Genomic DNA, 17,126 nt, shown 5'->3' with positions numbered 1-17,126 from the left:
AACTCATGTTATGTAGGAGCTCTCAGATAAATCGTATTTGTGAAGATAGCTCCCCCTTCTGGTTGGTCCAGGTTCTGACTCCGGGTAAGCTACAGGTGTACAACAGGTGGGCAGTTCAGTCAATAACCGAACGGTCGCTGGTTCGAGCAGACTAGGTGAAACAGTCTGTGCCCTTGAGCAAGGCACTTAAAGCTAATTGCTCCTGTAAGTCGCTCTGGATAAGGGCGTCTGCTAAATGTATAAAGACTAACTGGTGCTTTTGAGACACACACACACCACTGAGTACAATGCCAGCCGAGTTTCCCAGTTGGATAAATCATAACGCCAAAAAGTCTAGAAAACAAGCATGTACCATATTCTCAAAATGTATTACTCTATTTAAACATTGATATTTAGACAAACAGAAAATGGGCTAAAAACATTTCATTTTTGTGAAATTTAATTGAAAAACAATGGCAATAAAAAAGGCTTCCAGTATTTCTGACAATTGCTCAACAATGGTTTTAAGTTTCAATGCTTTCAGACATTTAAAAATAAAATATGGTTCTCTCTACTGGTTAAATGCTGTGTCTTGGCTGCTTTACACTATCTACTAAAAAATAATAATTGTCTTCTATTAACCTCTTGTACAAGGCATTCAAAGCCATGTGCCAAAATCACTTAATATTTTAACCCCCAATGAGAATGAAAAAAACCAAACACTATTGCATCTCCATAACCTAAATAATTCTGCAGTGAAAATATGCAAATATTGCGAGACGTGCATGTTTAAATTCACAAATTAGAATATTCAATTTCTTGCTTAGGTTTATATTATAACTATTACATTGATCTGTTGATTGGTCAAAACTACACCTAAGAAACAATGCACCCAAATCATGTCATTATTTTTAACTGTACATGCATCCCTGTAAACTATACAGTTCAACAGCTTCCTCTGCAGGGTTTTTGACAAACAACTCACATTGACTCAAGAGAAAGTGGCTCTTGGTTCATGTAAATGCTATCATCCTCCATCAATGTTCTCATTCAAGGGGTGTATTTTTGGGGAATATAACACAGGCATTTGGGTGAGAGCATTCAAGGCCTCTAGTCCACACAGGCCTTCCATGTGTCTAGTCTATCCACTGTCCTTCACCAGGACTGAGGTGACCAGCACCTCCTCCCTTCAGTCTAGTAGCTGAACATCTGCTGTGTTGTGTTGGCCTGCTGTTGCTGTGCCGCCTGGGCTTGTCTAGCCTGCTCTGGGGTCTGGGTCTCAGAGTCCTGGGCGTCACCTGGAGCCCCCTCTGCTACAGGGGTGACCTGAGCCCCCTCAGCCTGCGTGACAGGCCTCCAGGCCAGGGTGGGGGCCTCCAGGGGGTGGCCCATTGGGTTGACGAAGGTGGTAAGGTTGATAAAGTGGGCGACCGACTGTGGCCCAGTACTGGCACCTCCAGGCCCCACCGTCTCGGTCGTGAGCTCGGCAGGCCGGTTGTGGAGCATGGCGGAGCCGCTGACCGTGTCGAAGGTGACAGTGAGGATGGAGCTGTCCAGAGTGAGGGGGCGGTGGTCGCTGGCTGTCAGGTGGCCCACGGCTACAGGCTGCAGGCTGGTGAACTGGGCAGGGGCATGGGTGGTGATGGGGGTCACTGTGATGTTGGTCAGCCCCACTGAGCTGTTGGGGGAGGAGGCGGAGGACACGTTGGGGTCGGCCAGCACCACCACCTACAACAGCACCATCCACACTGGGTCAGAGCATACACTACTAACAGTATGATAGAATCACAATCTACAAACGATGTTGTGGACAATATGGAAAACTTTAAGGCCAGGTGCAGTCAAAAAAATGATTTTCCTGTGTTTTATATACACTGAGTGTACAAAACATAAGGAACACTGCTCTTCCCATGACATAGCTTTGACCTGGTCAGTATATGATCCCTTATTGACGTCACCTGTTAAGTCCACTTCAATCAGTGTAGATGAAGGGGAGGAGACAGGTTAAAAAAGGATTGTTACGCCTAGAGACAATTGAGACATGGATTGTGTGTGTGCCCTTCAGAGGGCGAATGGTTCAGACAAAAATATTTAAGTGCCTTTGAACGGGGTATGGAAGTAGGTGCCAGGCGCACTGGTTTGAGTGTGAAAAGAACTGAAACACTCCTGGGTTTTTCATGCTCAACAGTTTCCTGTGTGTGTATCAAGAATGGTCTACCACTCAAAATACATCCAGTCAACTTGACAACTGTGGGAAGCATCCCTGTGAAACACTTTCAACACCTTGTAGTCCATGTCCTGACAAATTGAGGCTGTTCTAAGGGCAAAAAGGGGTGCAACTCAATTAGGAGGGTATTACAGTGAGCTATGTAAAGAATCCAGTATATAAATAAGCGGTCTGTATAACAGTAGTAGATATTAGAATGAGCAATTTGAAGAATACAGTATATAATTACAGTGGGAAAAACTGCATAAAGGAAACGGGAAGTGTTTTCGGAAAGTATTCAGACCGCTTGACTTTCTCCACTTTATTAGGTTACAGCCTTATTCTAATTTTGTATTATTTTTAAAATACGCTTCAATCTACACACACACAGACAAAGCAAAAACATTTACTAATTTATACAAAATTTAAAATATCACATTTACGTAAGTTCAGACCCTTTACCCAGTACTTTGTTGAAGCACCTTTGGCAGCGATTACAGCCTTTAGTCTTCTTGGGTATGACGCTACAAGCTTGGCACACCTGTATTTGAGCAGTTTCTCCCATTCTTCTCTGCAGATCCTCTCAAGCTCTGTCAGGTTGGATGGGAAGCATTTTCAGGTCTCTCCAGACATGTTCGATTGGGTTCAAGTCCGGGCTCTGGATGGGCCACTCAAGGACATTCAGAGACTTGTCCCGAAGCCACTCCTGCGTTGTCTTGGCTGTGTGCTTAGGGTCGTTGTCCTGTTGGAAGGTGAACCTTCACCCCAGTCTGAGGTCCTGAGCACTCTGGAGCAGGTGTTCATCAAGGATCTCTGTACTTTGCTCCCGTTCATCTTTTTTGCGATCCTGACTAGTCTCCCAGTCCCTGCCGCTGAAAGACACCCCCACAGCATGATGCTTCAGCGTAGGGATGGTGCAAGGCTTCCTCCAGACGTGATGCTTGGCATTCAGGCCAAAGAGTTGAATCAGACCAGAGAATCTTGTTTCTCACGGACAGAGGCCTTTAGCTGCCTTTTGGCAAACTTCAAGCAGGCTGTCATGTACCTTTAACTGAGGAGTGTATAGAGCTCTGTTAGAGTGAACATCGGGTTCTTGGTCACCTCCCTGACCAAGGCCCTTCTCCCCAGATTGCTCAGTTTGGTCAGATCTTGGTGGTTCCAAACTTCTTCCATTTAAGAATGATGGAGGCCACTTCAATGCTGCATAATCTTTTTGGTACCCTTCCCCAGATCTGTGTCTCGACACAATCCTGTCTCGGAGCTCTGCGAACTTGGCTTGGTTTTCGCGCTGACATGCACTGTCAATTATGGGGACCTTATATAAACAGGTGTGCGCCATTCCAAAATCATGTCCAATCAATTGAATTTACCACAGGTGATCAACAAGATGATCAGGATTCACTGGAGCTCAATTTCGAGTCGCATAGCTATGGGTCTGAATACATTTAAATAAGGTATAACTGGGTATTGTGTGTAGATTGCTTTTTTAAAATCAATTTTAGAATAAGGCTGTAACGTAACAAAATGTGGAAAAAGTCAAGGAGTCAAACTTTCCAAAGGCACTGTATATACATGGGACAGCAGCGTTGGCTGTGTGTGTGTGAATATAGGCATATACATGCGTTTGAGTGTATAGATAAATACAGGAGTCTGCTTGTGTATGAGGTGTGTGTTCTTAAGAATGCAATTTCCTTATTGGAATTTGGCCTTTAGGTACCCTCTCTAATGGCAGAGGACACCATAAAGTATGTCTTACTTAATGGTATCTATGCCCTTGAGCCATTTAAGAAAAATAAATAAATTCAGCCATGGGTGTTCTTAAGCGATTAAGATGTTTCAAATGTATAGTCTATTCAACCCCAAGGTCTCAGCCTTGATTTAATGCTTTGGCACCGGGCACAGAAGGATGACACAACAAACAGATAAGGCAAGAGTATTTAGGTCTGCCCTCCCCTCTGTAGGGGGGAGAGATTTGCTGCGAACCGGTTAGAGTTTGTCAAGAACTGCAACGCTGTTGGGTTCACGCTAAACAGTTCCCCGTGTGTAACAATGGCCCCCCCACCCAAAGGACAGCCTGCCAACTTAACAACTGTGGGAAGCAGTGGAGTCAACATAGGCCTGCATCCCTGTGGAACGCTTTAGACACCTTGTAGTCCATGCCCCGACGAATTGAGGCTGTTCAGGACAAAAGGGGGTGAAACTCAATATTAGGAAGGTGATCCTAATGTTTTGTACACTAAATGTTTATTTCCACACGAGGTTGGACGAGGCACAACAGCTGTTTGAAAAGACCGCCTGAAATTTCTGCCTGTTTTGGTGGGACAATCACCACGCCCTTCCCTGCGGTAAATCACCACGCCCTTCCCTGCGGTAAATCACCACGCCCTTCCCTGCGGTAAATCACCACGCCCTTCCCTGCGGTAAATCACCACGCCCTTCCCTGCGGTAAATCACCACGCCCTTCCCTGCGGTAAATCACCACACCCTTCCCTGCGGTAAATCACCACGCCCTTCCATGCGGTAAATCACCACGCCCTTCCATGCGGTAAATCACCATGCCCTTCCATGCGGTAAATTAGTTAACTTCTTGAGTGTAGGGGGCAGTATTTTTTGTTTTTGGCTAAAAAAAAAACATACCCATTTGAAACTGCCTATTTCTCAGGCCCAGAAACTAGAATATGCATTTAATTGTCAGATTAGGATAGACAACTCTAAAGTTTCCAAAACTGTCAAAAAATTGTCTGTGAGTATAACAGAACTGACATTGCAAGCGAAAACCTGAGGAAAACCCAACAAGGAAGTGCTGATTTTCCTGAAAGCTCCCTGTTCCATTGGATGCCTTGCCTCCATTTAAAGGGATATCAACCAGATTCCCTTTCCTATGGCTTCCTCAAGCTGTGAACAGTCTTTAGACATATTTTCAGGCTTTTATTTTGAAAAATGAGCAAGAAAGAACTAATCGCGTCAGTGGATGGCTGGGTGCCAGCAGAGTTTTTCATGGCAATGGCCATTTTCTCTCTCTCGCCTATAGCAGAAGCTACATATCGGTTGACATAATCGATTATATATTGTAAAAACAACCTGAGGATTGATTATAAACATTTGACATCTTTCTACGCACTTTACGGATACTATTTGCGATGTCGTGACCGCTCGACCCTGTGGATTTCTGAACATAACGCGCCAAACAAATGGAGGTATTTTGGATATAAAAATAATCTTTATGGAACAAAAGGAACATTTATTGTGTAACTGTGAGTCTCGTGAGTGCCAACATCTGAAGATCATCAAAGGTAAGCAATTTAATTTATTGCTTTTCTGACTTTCGTGACCAAGCTGTTTGTAATATTTTGTCTACTGAGAGAGATGTTCTTACATAAACGCTTGTTGTGCTTTCGCCGAAAAGCTTTATTGAAATCTGACACGCCAGGTGGATTAACAACAAGCTAAGCTGTGTTTTGTTATATTGCACTTGTGATTTCATGAAATTTAAATATTTTTAGTAATTGAATTTGGCACTGTGCAATTCAGCGGATGTTGACGAAAATGATCCCACTAACGGGATGGGTGAGTCAAGAAGTTTTAATAGACCAATTAGAGAGTTCCAAACCTCTCTGCCAAGAACAGTTAATTTTCAGTTTTCCCCTCTAGACAAACCACTCCCAGACAGTCCTAGCAAAATTGTTTTAGAAATTGCTCTTTGCTAAGAAGCCATTTCATTTAACACAATAAGGTACTTAATTGTTACCCAGAAATAATTTGATATTGGGATGAAAACAGCTACATTGGACCTTTAAAATCCCATTATCCACAGCATTAATCAAGACATGTATAATGGACAGATGGACCCAATTGCAATAAATACAATCTCTAACCTAATATAATTGCTAACATAGATGATCTGACAAATACATGACCCACCCACCTGCTGTATACTCTGCACAGCAGAGCTGGTCTCATCTCCCACTATGGTGGTGGTGTACTGTACTCCTTTGCCTGTGAAGTCAGCGTACTCGTCAGAGTCTGACAGCTCCGGCTCCTCCAGCTGTTTCTGCTTCTTCCTGGGCGGCCGTGGGGTCCGCTGTGGCCTCTCCCCAGAAAGAGCCTCCTTCTCCAGGGTTAGAGTGGGCTGTGAGGGTGGTATGAGAACCAAGAATATTAAAATAGTTCCATCTCTGCATATAGTGTAGTTAGCTCACCACCATAGGCATTGTATGGCACTCCTACCTGCACAATGCTGATGCTTGACTCATCGATTGTTGAGTCTTCTTGGAGCTCGTCAAACTCATCTATTCTCACAGTGACCACCTGGGGTAGGAAAGAGCACAAGTTTAAATAAAGCTGAGACTTCACCATCAATGACAGGTGGGATAGGAAATTATGTTGAAAAGAGAGCTGGGCCTGGTCTGGGAAACATAATAGAAAATGTCAGTTTCAGCTGACACTAAGAACTCCATTCAAGATGTGGTAGGTCTCATGTATATACTGTCCCAGCTCACCTCGGGGTGTCTATGCTTTAACCCCTACTGTCCCAGCTCAGCTCGGGGTGTCTATGCTTTAACCCCTACTGTCCCAGCTCACCTCGGGGTGTCTATGCTTTAACCCCTACTGTCCCAGCTCACCTCGGGGTGTCTATGCTTTAACCCCTACTGTCCCAGCTCACCACAGGGTGTCTATGGTTTAACCCCTACTGTCCCAGCTCACCTCGGGGTGTCTATGCTTTAACCCCTACTGTCCCAGCTCACCTCGGGGTGTCTATGGTTTAACCCCTACTGTCCCAGCTCACCTCGGGGTGTTTGCGCCTCATGTGGCGGTTCATGGAGGCTCGGGTGGACACCTTGGTGCCACACATGTGACAGCTCTGGGCCTCCACCTTCTCATGCGTCAGCTGCACATGCTTCTGGAGCATGTATTCTGTCACATACTTCTTATCACACACCGCACACGACCACGTCTTCCCCACTGGGGAGCGAGAGAGAGAAATAACGGTTCTCAAACAGAAGGTATTCGTGGAGTTGTCCAAAACAAAAACATACAATAGGAAACGCCGATCCAGGAACTTGCCTGTGTGAATGAGCTTGTGTGTCTCCATGGTGTTCCTCTCACTGAAGGTCTTCCCACACAACTCACACATGAAGTCCTTTATTCCTGCAGGAGTAGAAACGGTACATCAGTGTAAGCCTTAACCAAATAAGCCCTTTGTACATTACAGATACAACCAAGCTAATGAAGCGTGTAAGATATGACACATGTTCAGCCATGCATGTTAGCTTACAATGCCCAACCCATGTTTAGAAATGAAAGTGGCCTTTCTTCACCACTGCCTCTGGGTTGTTTTGTCTAGTTGTTGCTGGGACCATCTTACCCGTGTGTCTCTTGTAGTGTTTCAGCATGTTGACCTTCTGGGCAAACTTGCGGTTGCACTCCTTACACTCGTACTCTTTGATGCCCTTATGCAGCTTCATATGGTGCCTCAGCGCATGCTTGGTCTTCATCCCTGCAGAAAACACATTGGCTTAAGTTTATCTTACCCCCTGTGGATGCTCTTACCAAAAACAAGTACATGCATGCTTTGATCAGAACATTTTTCCAATTCATAGAGCCACATATTTCTTGCTATTACTGTTCACGGTAAGTGCTTGGTAAAGGCAAAAACAGCAATTGGAAAAGCCACCACCAATCTAGGTCAATTTGGTCTCAATTTCTAGTCTATTGTGCAAACGTCTGTACCCCTAACTATTTGACAAAGACAGTTGTCATGGTGACAGCCTCACCTTTCCCACACTCAGCACATAGGAAGTCTCTAACGTTGTCATGGACCCTCAGGTGTTCCTTTAGCATGTCCTTCCTGGCAAACGACTTCCCACACTGGTCACATCCGTGGCTCTTCACCCCTGTGAGAACCACATTACAGAGGAGATAGCAATCCCCCCCCAAAAGTTGAATAAGCCCATAAAAATCAGATAATCTTTATCATGCCTTCAAGACAAATATTGGGTGGCTAACATAGTGCCAAAATATGTGGTTCATGTGTGCTAAAGAAGTACGTTTAATGTGGTCCAGTATCCAGAAAGTATCTTGTTAGAGATGAAGGGTGAGGTTCATACCTGTGTGAATGACCTTGTGTCTCTCCAGGTTGCCGATGCTGTTGAAGATTCGGCCACACATCTCACAGGGGTGGATGTACCTTAGGAGCAAAATGAAAAGTGTTACAGACAGGGTTATTGTCTGGGTGCTAGTAACGAGCCAAGAAGGAGAGTGTACAACAGTGCACCTGTTTTATGTCCTACATCTCTGTGTCCTGGTCCTTTTGTCTCTCCACCTGTCCTATGTCCCCGTCCCTCATACGTCCCTGTCCCTCATACGTCCCTGTCCCTCATACGTCCCTGTCCCTCATACGTCCCTGTCCCTCATACGTCCCTGTCCCTCATACGTCCCTGTCCCTCATACCTCTGCACTGCAGGGTCTGGGAGCTGTTCTCTGTGGATGACCAGGTGGGCGTTGTAGGTGGCTTTCAGAGCGAAGCGCCGGTTACAGATGATGCAGCCATAACCCCTCTCTTTGTGCAGGTCCATGATGTGCTTCAGGTAGTCTCTGCCCTTGAAGAATGTCACCTAAAACACAAAGACAGATTCGAACAGAGGCCATGGAGAGTGCGAGTGTGCTTGTTTAACCACCACCGTGGTGCAAGTGTGTTTGCGTGACAGAATGTGTGTCGGGATGTAGGCATGCGCGAGAGGTGCGTGACTGACCTGACACTTCTTGCAGCTGTACTTGTGAGTCTCTTGTCCGTAGTCTTCATCCTCTTCATCAGTGTCGTCGCTGCTGTCCACCGAGATGCCAATCTTCCTGATGAACTCCTCCCTCTCCTGCTCGTCCATCAGGGCTATGTCCTGGAGAACACACACAGGAAGTTGAGCAATGACACCATTATGGACCTAGTGTCAATCTCTATTTCTCTTTCATGTTTGAGTGTGAATGAAATGTGTAGTTATGTAGGAGTTCAAAAAGAAGAATGAACTAAACGTTTGATTGCAACATCCATGTAATCTCTCTCACCTTAAAGTGCACGTGAATATGGTCCCTCAGGACGTCCACTCTGAAGAACTTGCGTCCGCAGATCTCACAGGTGTACTTCTTATCTCCGTGAGTCAGCAGATGCTTGTTCATGTTGCTCCTGCAGGAAAACACCTGGACAGACACAGTCAGGGTAAATATCTTCTTTCAAGGCTTCTTTTTATTTTGACTCTTTTGCCAAATGCCAAAATAAGTATATTTTCAGGTATCCGCGTCACAGCACCTTGCCACAGATAGGACATGCTGAAGGCTCCTTCCTGTATTTGGTCCCTTCCTCCCCATTCGCCTCCAACTCTTCCCTCTTCAGGTGCTTTGGGTTTGCTGAGACATACAATAACAGTACAGCTGAGCTCAGAGAGAAGGCTGAATGATGCCTTGGGATAGAATACATTTCAGGATCATGAGCCATGCACTTGTAAAAGTTGCAAGCTCTGCTCTGTTGAAATAAACTAATCAAGTACATCATATACTATAACATACTTCAAATTTAGAGACCCACCGGGCAAAAAAATGTAATCAATGTTATTTCAACAACATAAAATCTATGTGATGACATTGAATCAATGTGGGAAAACTGATTGGATTTGTAAAAAGTCATCAACGGAAGGGAATTTCATCTGTTTTTCACCCAACTTTTAACCTTAATCCAATGACATGGTGAAATGTTTTGTTGATCTCACGTTGAATTCATGTTAGTTGTCAACAACCACATTTAAATCAAAACTAGACGTTGAGCTGACATCTGTGCCCAGCGGGGAGTATCACCAAAATAGTCATCAATAGAGATGGATCATGTCCCCCTGGTCCCTCTGCCAGTACTGACCCACAGTGTGTCTCTTCTGGTGGTCCTGCATAACGTCCTTGCGGTAGAACATCTTGCTGCAGATCTCACAGGCGTACAGCTTCTCTCCGTGCTTCTTCTTGTGCTTAGACAGGTTACTGTTGGTGGAGAAGAACCTCGAGCAGATCTCACACTGGAACGTCTTGTCATCTGCCACCACAGGAACAACAAACAATCTGACGTGTCATTCAATGAAATAAATAATGGATGGATAGGATACTGTGTCAAAGTCATCGATGGGACAACGAAGCCATACAGCACAACAGTAAAGTAACATACAGAAGTATTTCAAAGATGGATAAAGACAGCGGACATCTAAACAAAATGGCCTGCAACTAAATCATGTTTTATTAATTCATGCTGCACTTACCGGTTCTACAGTTGTGGAACTCTAATGCATTCTCCAGACGGAAGGCTTTGTCGCATGTGTTACATTTGTACCTGTACTCCACATCGGGCTGAGGGAGCGACGGACACACACACACACAATGTACAGTGAATCAAGGAGCTAGCCACTTCAACACAAACAGTGACTATCCTGGGCAAAAGCTGTAAAGGCCAAAATGTTGAGCATTGATCTAGGTGCGCCTACCTCATTTTTGCTGTGCTTGTATGAGATGTGCTGCTTCAAGCTCTCCTTGCGGCTGAACATCTTGTCACATTCATCACATTTAAAGAGCTTATCACCTAAAGAGCACAGACAAATAAAACATATGCACTTGTGTGTCTGTATGATATGATTAGTAAACACTGATCTCCACATATTCCATCTCTTTTCTCTGGAGAGCGGTGTTAGGAACAGTTAAGTAAGACTGCCACAAAAAATGGGGACAAAAAACAGAGGGGGGAGAGGACAGAGCATTACCGTGGGAGCGGATGTGTCTGTTGAGGTTGCTGCTGTTCTGGAAGACCTTGTTGCAGAGGGTGCACTTGTACAGCCTCTTATGGTCTCCTCCCTGTCTCAGGAACCTCTTCCTCGACCCAGGCCTGAGGAAGAGGGAACAAGGACAAGAGAGAGTGGAGGGAGTGAGAGAGAGGAGAGGGACAGGACAGAGTGAGAGAGAGAGAGGAGAGGGACAGGACAGAGTGAGAGAGAGAGAGAGGAGAGGGACAGGACAGAGTAGAGAGTGGAGAGAGAGAGAGGAGAGGGACAGGACAGAGTAGAGAGAGAGAGAGGGACAGGACAGAGTAGAGAGAGTGGAGATAGAGAGGAGAGGGACAGGACAGAGTAGAGAAAGTGGAGGGAGTGAGAGAGAGGGACAGGACAGAGTGGAGGGAGTGAGAGAGAGGAGAGGGACAGGACAGAGTAGAGAGAGAGGAGGGAGTGAGAGAGGAGAGGGAGTGAGAGAGGAGAGGGGCAGGACAGAGGAGAGAGAGAGGAGGGAGTGAGAGAGGAGGGAGTGAGAGAGGAGAGGGGCAGGACAGAGGAGAGAGAGTGGAGGGAGTGAGAGAGGAGAGGGGCAGGACAGAGTAGAGAGAGTGGAGGGAGTGAGAGAGAGGAGAGGGACATGACAGAGTAGAGAGAGAGGAGGGAGTGAGAGAGAGGAGAGGGACAGGACAGAGTAGAGAGAGAGGAGGGAGTGAGAGAGGAGAGGGACAGGACAGAGTAGAGAGAGTGGAGGGAGTGAGAGAGAGGAGAGGGACAGGACAGAGTAGAGAGAGTGGAGGGAGTGGGAGAGGAGAGGGACAGGACAGAGTAGAGAGTGGAGGGAGTGAGAGAGGAGAGGGACAGGACAGAGGAGAGAGTGGCGGGAGTGAGAGAGAGGACAGGGACAGGACAGAGTAGAGAGTGGAGAAAGAGACAGGAGAGGGACAGGACAGAGTAGAGAGAGTGGAGGGAGTGAGAGAGAGGAGAGGGACAGGACAGAGTAGAGAGAGTGGAGGGAGTGAGAGAGAGGAGGGGGACAGGACAGAGTAGAGTGCGAGCATGCCTGGTATCTTTCTAAGTCTATGGAAGAACTGATTGATGTTAATTGTACTTCAAAAGGAAATATGTGTACTGTAAATAAAGCATGCAATTGAAAGGTGAACTGCAGTTGAAGGATAGCAATGGAAAATGATGACTCGACTAAGAGGCATTTATTTTGGCTCAGTCAGTCATGACATAGTGGATAGGGTGTTGATCCTTACATCCCAGCTGAGAGCAGGGTGCGGGTCACCCTAGGCATAGTGACAGCCACCCCGTCAGGGCCGATCTCCAGGTCATTGCCATCCAGCATGGCCTCTCCTCCGTCTGCAGGGACGGTGTTGAGGGCTTTCTCCGCTGGCTCCAAAAAGGCTGCAACTCGAAGCAGGAAGGTATGAATAGAATTCACATTTTAGGGGAGAATGTGGTGGAAACGGAGCAGTGCATGTGAAGGGGTAGTCAATAATGTAACAACATTATGGTGGAATCTGTCTCACTTTTCTTCTTTGCTGCTATAGTTGCAGTGCTAGGTTTCCGTCCTCCTTTGGCCCTCTTCCCCGGCCTGCCCAGCCTTCTTTTGGGAGCTGGCAGAGGAGGAGCTGGGATGGGCTCAGCACTGAGGCCGTCGTCAGGGGTTACCAGTTCTGCTTCCTCCTGTTGCTGGGACTGGTCGTCAGGGGGCGGGGCTACATCTTTCACTTCCTGCAGGTGGCTCAGTAGGTGGTCTGGGAAGAAGACAGGCGGAAGGATGGGGAAATTGAGCCTTTCATGTAAAAACAGAAGAGCACCTCGTCCTCTTCACTACGGTCCTGATTAATACGAGCAATTCAGCTGCCCGTCTTCAGCCAGTTCTGAAGCCCTCAACCATCATGCCTCCCTTCTATGTAATGCAAGTGCTAGTGTTCATGAGGAGGAACTGTGTTTCCTGGCTCCAGCAGCAGAGATGCTGCTCCAGTTTCAACTGTTCTGCCTGTGGCTATAGAACCCTGACCTGTTCACCGGACGTGCTACCTGTCCCAGACCTGCTGTTTTCAACTCTCTAGAGACAGCAGAGGAGCGGTAGAGATACTCAATGATCGGCTATGAAAAGCCAACTGATATTTACTCCTGAGGTGCTGACCTGTTGCATCCTCTACAACCACTGTGATTATTATTATTTGACCCTCCTTGTCATCTATGAACATTTGAACATCTTGGCCATGTTCTGTTATAATCTCCACCCACCACAGCCAGAAGAGGACTGGCCACCCCTCACAGCCTGGTTTCTCGCTAGGTTTCTTTGTAGGTTCCGGCCTTTCTAGGGAGTTTTTCCTAGCCACTGTGCTTCTACACCTGCATTGCTTGCTGTTTGGGATTTTAGGCTGAGTTTCTGTACAGCACTTTGAGATATCAGCTGATGTAAGCAGGGCTTTATAAATTAAGTTGATTGATTATCTACTTCTCCTTCCCTGACTTTCTATGGCTAGTCTTGGTGGTGTGGAGGTCACTCACCGGTCAGGAGCTCTGGCTCCATAAACACAGCCCTTGCCTACTGGACACAAAGCACGGGTCGGGTCAACCCAGCAAGATCGGGCGTGTGGTGGTTTCTCTAAAACATACTTACTGTCCACTACAGTTGAACGAAACCCTGTGGCCATTATTCATTTCTGAAATGTATTCGGATCATATCATTCATATGAATGATATGGGTAGTTATTCCTCAAATGTTAATGGGCTGAATAATATGTGGCTGAACTGTTACTGTAACAGAAAGGGATCATTATTCACTTGTTGACAGCAGAGGTATTTCCTCTAACAGTGGTTTCATGAGAAGGTGTTGATGATGTACGCCCAGAAAGTATGTGGCATCTCTGGGAGTGAGCTCACCTGCATCATTCTCTCCAACCACTAGGGCCTGTGACACTCCAGCTTTATTCAAAGCCCCCTCTGGCATGGTAGAGGTGGTATCCACAACTGGGAGATAAGGGAGGAACAAAAACAGGACAACACAGTCATATATTTCATATTGATTAAGCGCCTACCAATCGAACCCTTAGTTGATCTGCGTTAACAGAAGGGTTCACGCTACAGTACACCCGTTTGCATCTCAGGGGACAATAATGCTGAATCTAGTCTGCCAGAGGGGCTCCATACCTGCTGGTGGTGGATGGACTGGGGCCTTCAGCATGGGCCTCTCCATCTTCTTGGCATAGAAGGCCCCATACCAAACCCTCAGCTCAGACCCTGGCAGCACATCCTGGGGAAAAGACAGAGGGTTACCTTATGAAAGAGAAGGGAACCATCTGTGTCTCCTGGAAGAGATCTCTCTCCCATTTGTTCACCACCTAGTGTGTAGTGATGTATTGGCCATGGACACTAAATAGTATGCTAGTGTGGATATCGGGACATATCCAATAAAGAATTACCAAAACTGTCCTCAGTTGCTTTGTTTGGGGGAGTTGGTATATGATACCTGGGAGGTGTTGAAGTAGACCTCATCGTCCTGCTGGTAAGCAGTCAGGTTCTGGTGCTGATAGTCAGTGGCGGGCCGAACCAGCATCATCCAATTACAGTCATCCTCATTGGCTGAGTCAAAACAGACTACCAGGCCATCTCTCTGGAAGATCTGTCCAGGTCACGAACAAAACCAAAGAATACAGAGAGTGGGATATTAACACCACCGCAAAGAACACAAACATCTTTCTCCATAATAACAGCAGTCTAAGTTGAGAACACACCTTCAGAGGGAACAGGTCTTCTTTGTCCAGGTGGGATATTCTCCTAGCCTCGAAGGGACCAAACCTGGTCCTCTTGACCAGACGTTGGAGGACAAACACTCCCTCCTTCCCATCTGGCACCTGTCTGATCTCCAGACTCTCCGGCAGAGAGGACCTGACCCACGACAAACAATGCAACATCCATCAATACATAGCCTCCTACACTTCTGTTACTCCAAAATCAGGTTCAAGATTTGCTGCTTTAAATACACAATTTGTAAGATGACCAGCTAAACTGGAAACCCACTCAACACCCTCTCACTGGGTAGCTTGCATGGTGGACTGTTACTCACCGTGCTCTGCTGAGAACGAATGAGTCCTGTACAGTCACCACTGGACCCAGCTCTGGACACTCAGAGTCATGATACTGCCCACAGTCCTCACACCCTGACAGGTACCATCAAAAAGTCACATATCAGATATCACATCCTCTGATGTCTAAATAGGCACAGGCATGCAACGTGAAATACACACACATGCGCATGTAGTGCTAGATACACACCACACATAGTGAGAGAGATACAATGGTAAATCAATGTGCACTATGTCTATATGTACATAGCTACCTCAATTACCTCGTACCCCTACATATTGGCCTGGTACTGGCACCATAGCCATGATATTTTTACTCTTACTGTTATTCATGGTTCACTTATTACTCACTACTTCAATATTGCATGTTTAAATCTTTATATTGCATTGTTGGACAAGAACCTGCAAGTAAGTCTAAACCTGTTGTTTACAAAGCCTGCGACAAATGAAATCTGATGCCATTTCAAGGATATTGAAGTTTTCAGTATACTCACAGATAAACTCATCTGGTTGCTCTGTCATCGTGACAATCTGCACATTCAAGAAAGGGACGTTGTTACTAATCTTCGTAACGTGTGTAATTGTGTATGATTTGTTTTATCTAAATCATAACGTTTAAAGGGGATATCAGCAGTTGATACATCCATTTCTGGACTTACATTCTGGACTTACATTAATAATGTATACGCATTGATTCTTGAAGGCTATAACTTTAGTTTAGTGCACGTGTCAAACTCATTCCATGGAGGGCCGAGTGTCTGCGGAGTTTGATCCTTCCTTGGACTTGATTGATGAATTAATGTCACGGATTAGAAAGGAACTCCCTTCACCTGGTTGCCTTGGTCTTAATTGAAAGGAAAAACCTGAACCCCAGACAGTAGGGCCTCCGTGGAATGAGTTTGACTTCCCTGGTTTAGCGTAACTTTCCATCAGTACCCCAAATATAACTTTATTTTACTCCAATGTTTGTAAACATTGTAAATGTTGGGCATAAACAACACTGTATAGCCTCAATATATGCTTAATACTGTTATTTTGATATATTGGATGGTCAGGCTTTGCATTAATAGCTCAATGAAATGCAGTGGTTGCATTTCTCCAGGCCCATCCCTCAGATTTTTACGAATAGAGATGGAGTTGCCGCTTTATTTACAAGCTACATTATTACTTAGAGATTATTACTTCATGATCATAGACGATGTATTTATGTTGCCACTGGTGGTTGTAACATAAATACATTAAGAAATGCCAAATGGGTTCGTCAAATAAATGAATACTGAAGAATGTGTGCAATCCTCTGAAGCAGTTCAAAATAGTGGCAAATGTGAGGCCTACACTTCTTGACTAACGCGGATAACTCAACCTGGAGCTATATTCTGGTCAAAAACAGCGGTGTGGTAAATGTATGGGGACCTCAATAAAGCAAAGGCCATTCTTCTCCAGTATGCAAAATTACACTGTGCATTCCACGCTAATAACAATACAGCAGTGGAGTAGCTACATATTAATAAAGACGATCCAGTAAAGAACGGGATCCAGGATTTTAACAGATTCCAAACTCTAGCCGGGTTTTAACTCCGATCTCAGCCTACTCCGTCTTCTGCAGTCATGCAAATGTAACAAAGAACAATCGGCATGGCGGATGGAATGGAGACGCAAACTCCATCTGGAGCCAGTTAATTTCAATGTCAGAACGGCGTTATACTGGACTCTCCGCGAGATTCCGTGTGCACCTCGAAAACTAAAAATATATTTCTGCACGGTGGCACAATTATTGTTTGTTCAAACTGCAGAAGTTAGAAATAAACATGTTACCTGTTTTCCAAACGACTACACATTTATTGAATCCTGACTCCGGGTTGCAATCCGCTCCAAGAAACCGCGCAGGACCGGAAATGCAGTGAAGTGCAGCTTGGGAATCGTAGTTTTCTTCAATCGCTAGTTATCAATGGATTGCTAATAAAACAGCTACGTTTTCAAAATATCTAATTCATGACTCGATTTCTTTACACAACGCACATATTTGAACGCACTAGGTCTACATTACGT

At 45.6% G+C, this 17,126-nt stretch overlaps 1 protein-coding gene across 3 annotated transcripts; it reads right to left on the bottom strand.

Moving 5' to 3' along the window:
• Positions 1-421: 421 nt before the first annotated feature.
• Positions 422-16,979, bottom strand: prdm15 (PR domain containing 15). 3 transcript variants are annotated; one of them, XM_036937407.2, is made up of 25 exons: positions 16,893-16,979; positions 15,572-15,608; positions 15,059-15,152; positions 14,727-14,880; positions 14,462-14,614; positions 14,143-14,245; positions 13,876-13,962; positions 12,507-12,734; positions 12,234-12,387; positions 10,969-11,090; positions 10,696-10,790; positions 10,474-10,561; positions 10,086-10,253; positions 9,486-9,583; positions 9,245-9,376; positions 8,938-9,078; positions 8,636-8,799; positions 8,293-8,372; positions 7,960-8,079; positions 7,551-7,682; positions 7,250-7,333; positions 6,972-7,147; positions 6,413-6,493; positions 6,111-6,314; positions 422-1,707 (listed from the first exon to the last, which is right to left on the bottom strand). In XM_036937407.2, exons 2-25 carry the CDS (start codon positions 15,597-15,599, stop codon positions 1,174-1,176), a joined length of 3,420 nt encoding a protein of 1,139 aa, XP_036793302.2. In that variant the 5' UTR covers positions 15,600-15,608; positions 16,893-16,979; the 3' UTR covers positions 422-1,173. The 3 variants fall into 3 exon arrangements, with proteins under 3 accessions (XP_036793302.2, XP_036793306.2, XP_036793304.2); XM_036937411.2 differs by having other exon boundaries at positions 12,234-12,381; XM_036937409.2 differs by lacking the exon at positions 16,893-16,979 and adding an exon at positions 15,750-15,814.
• Between the last annotated feature and the right edge of the window lie 147 nt (positions 16,980-17,126).

This window comes from Oncorhynchus mykiss, chromosome 12 (assembly GCF_057628025.1).
Source record: "Oncorhynchus mykiss isolate SJ-2025 chromosome 12, ASM5762802v1, whole genome shotgun sequence".
Classification (NCBI taxonomy): Eukaryota; Metazoa; Chordata; class Actinopteri; order Salmoniformes; family Salmonidae; genus Oncorhynchus; species Oncorhynchus mykiss.
This window is presented reverse-complemented; position numbering and strand designations above follow the sequence as displayed.

Bases quoted from the DNA above. Each gene is read 5' to 3' on its own strand.
- prdm15 (XM_036937407.2), bottom strand. From the start codon at position 15,599: ATGACAGAGCAACCAGATGAGTTTATCT. The intron at 13,963-14,142 runs GTATGGAGCCCC...CTTATCTCCCAG, and splicing joins AGTCCATCCACCACCAGCAG to TTGTGGATACCACCTCTACC. The intron at 9,377-9,485 runs GTGCTGTGACGC...GTGTCTGTCCAG, and splicing joins CATGTCCTATCTGTGGCAAG to GTGTTTTCCTGCAGGAGCAA.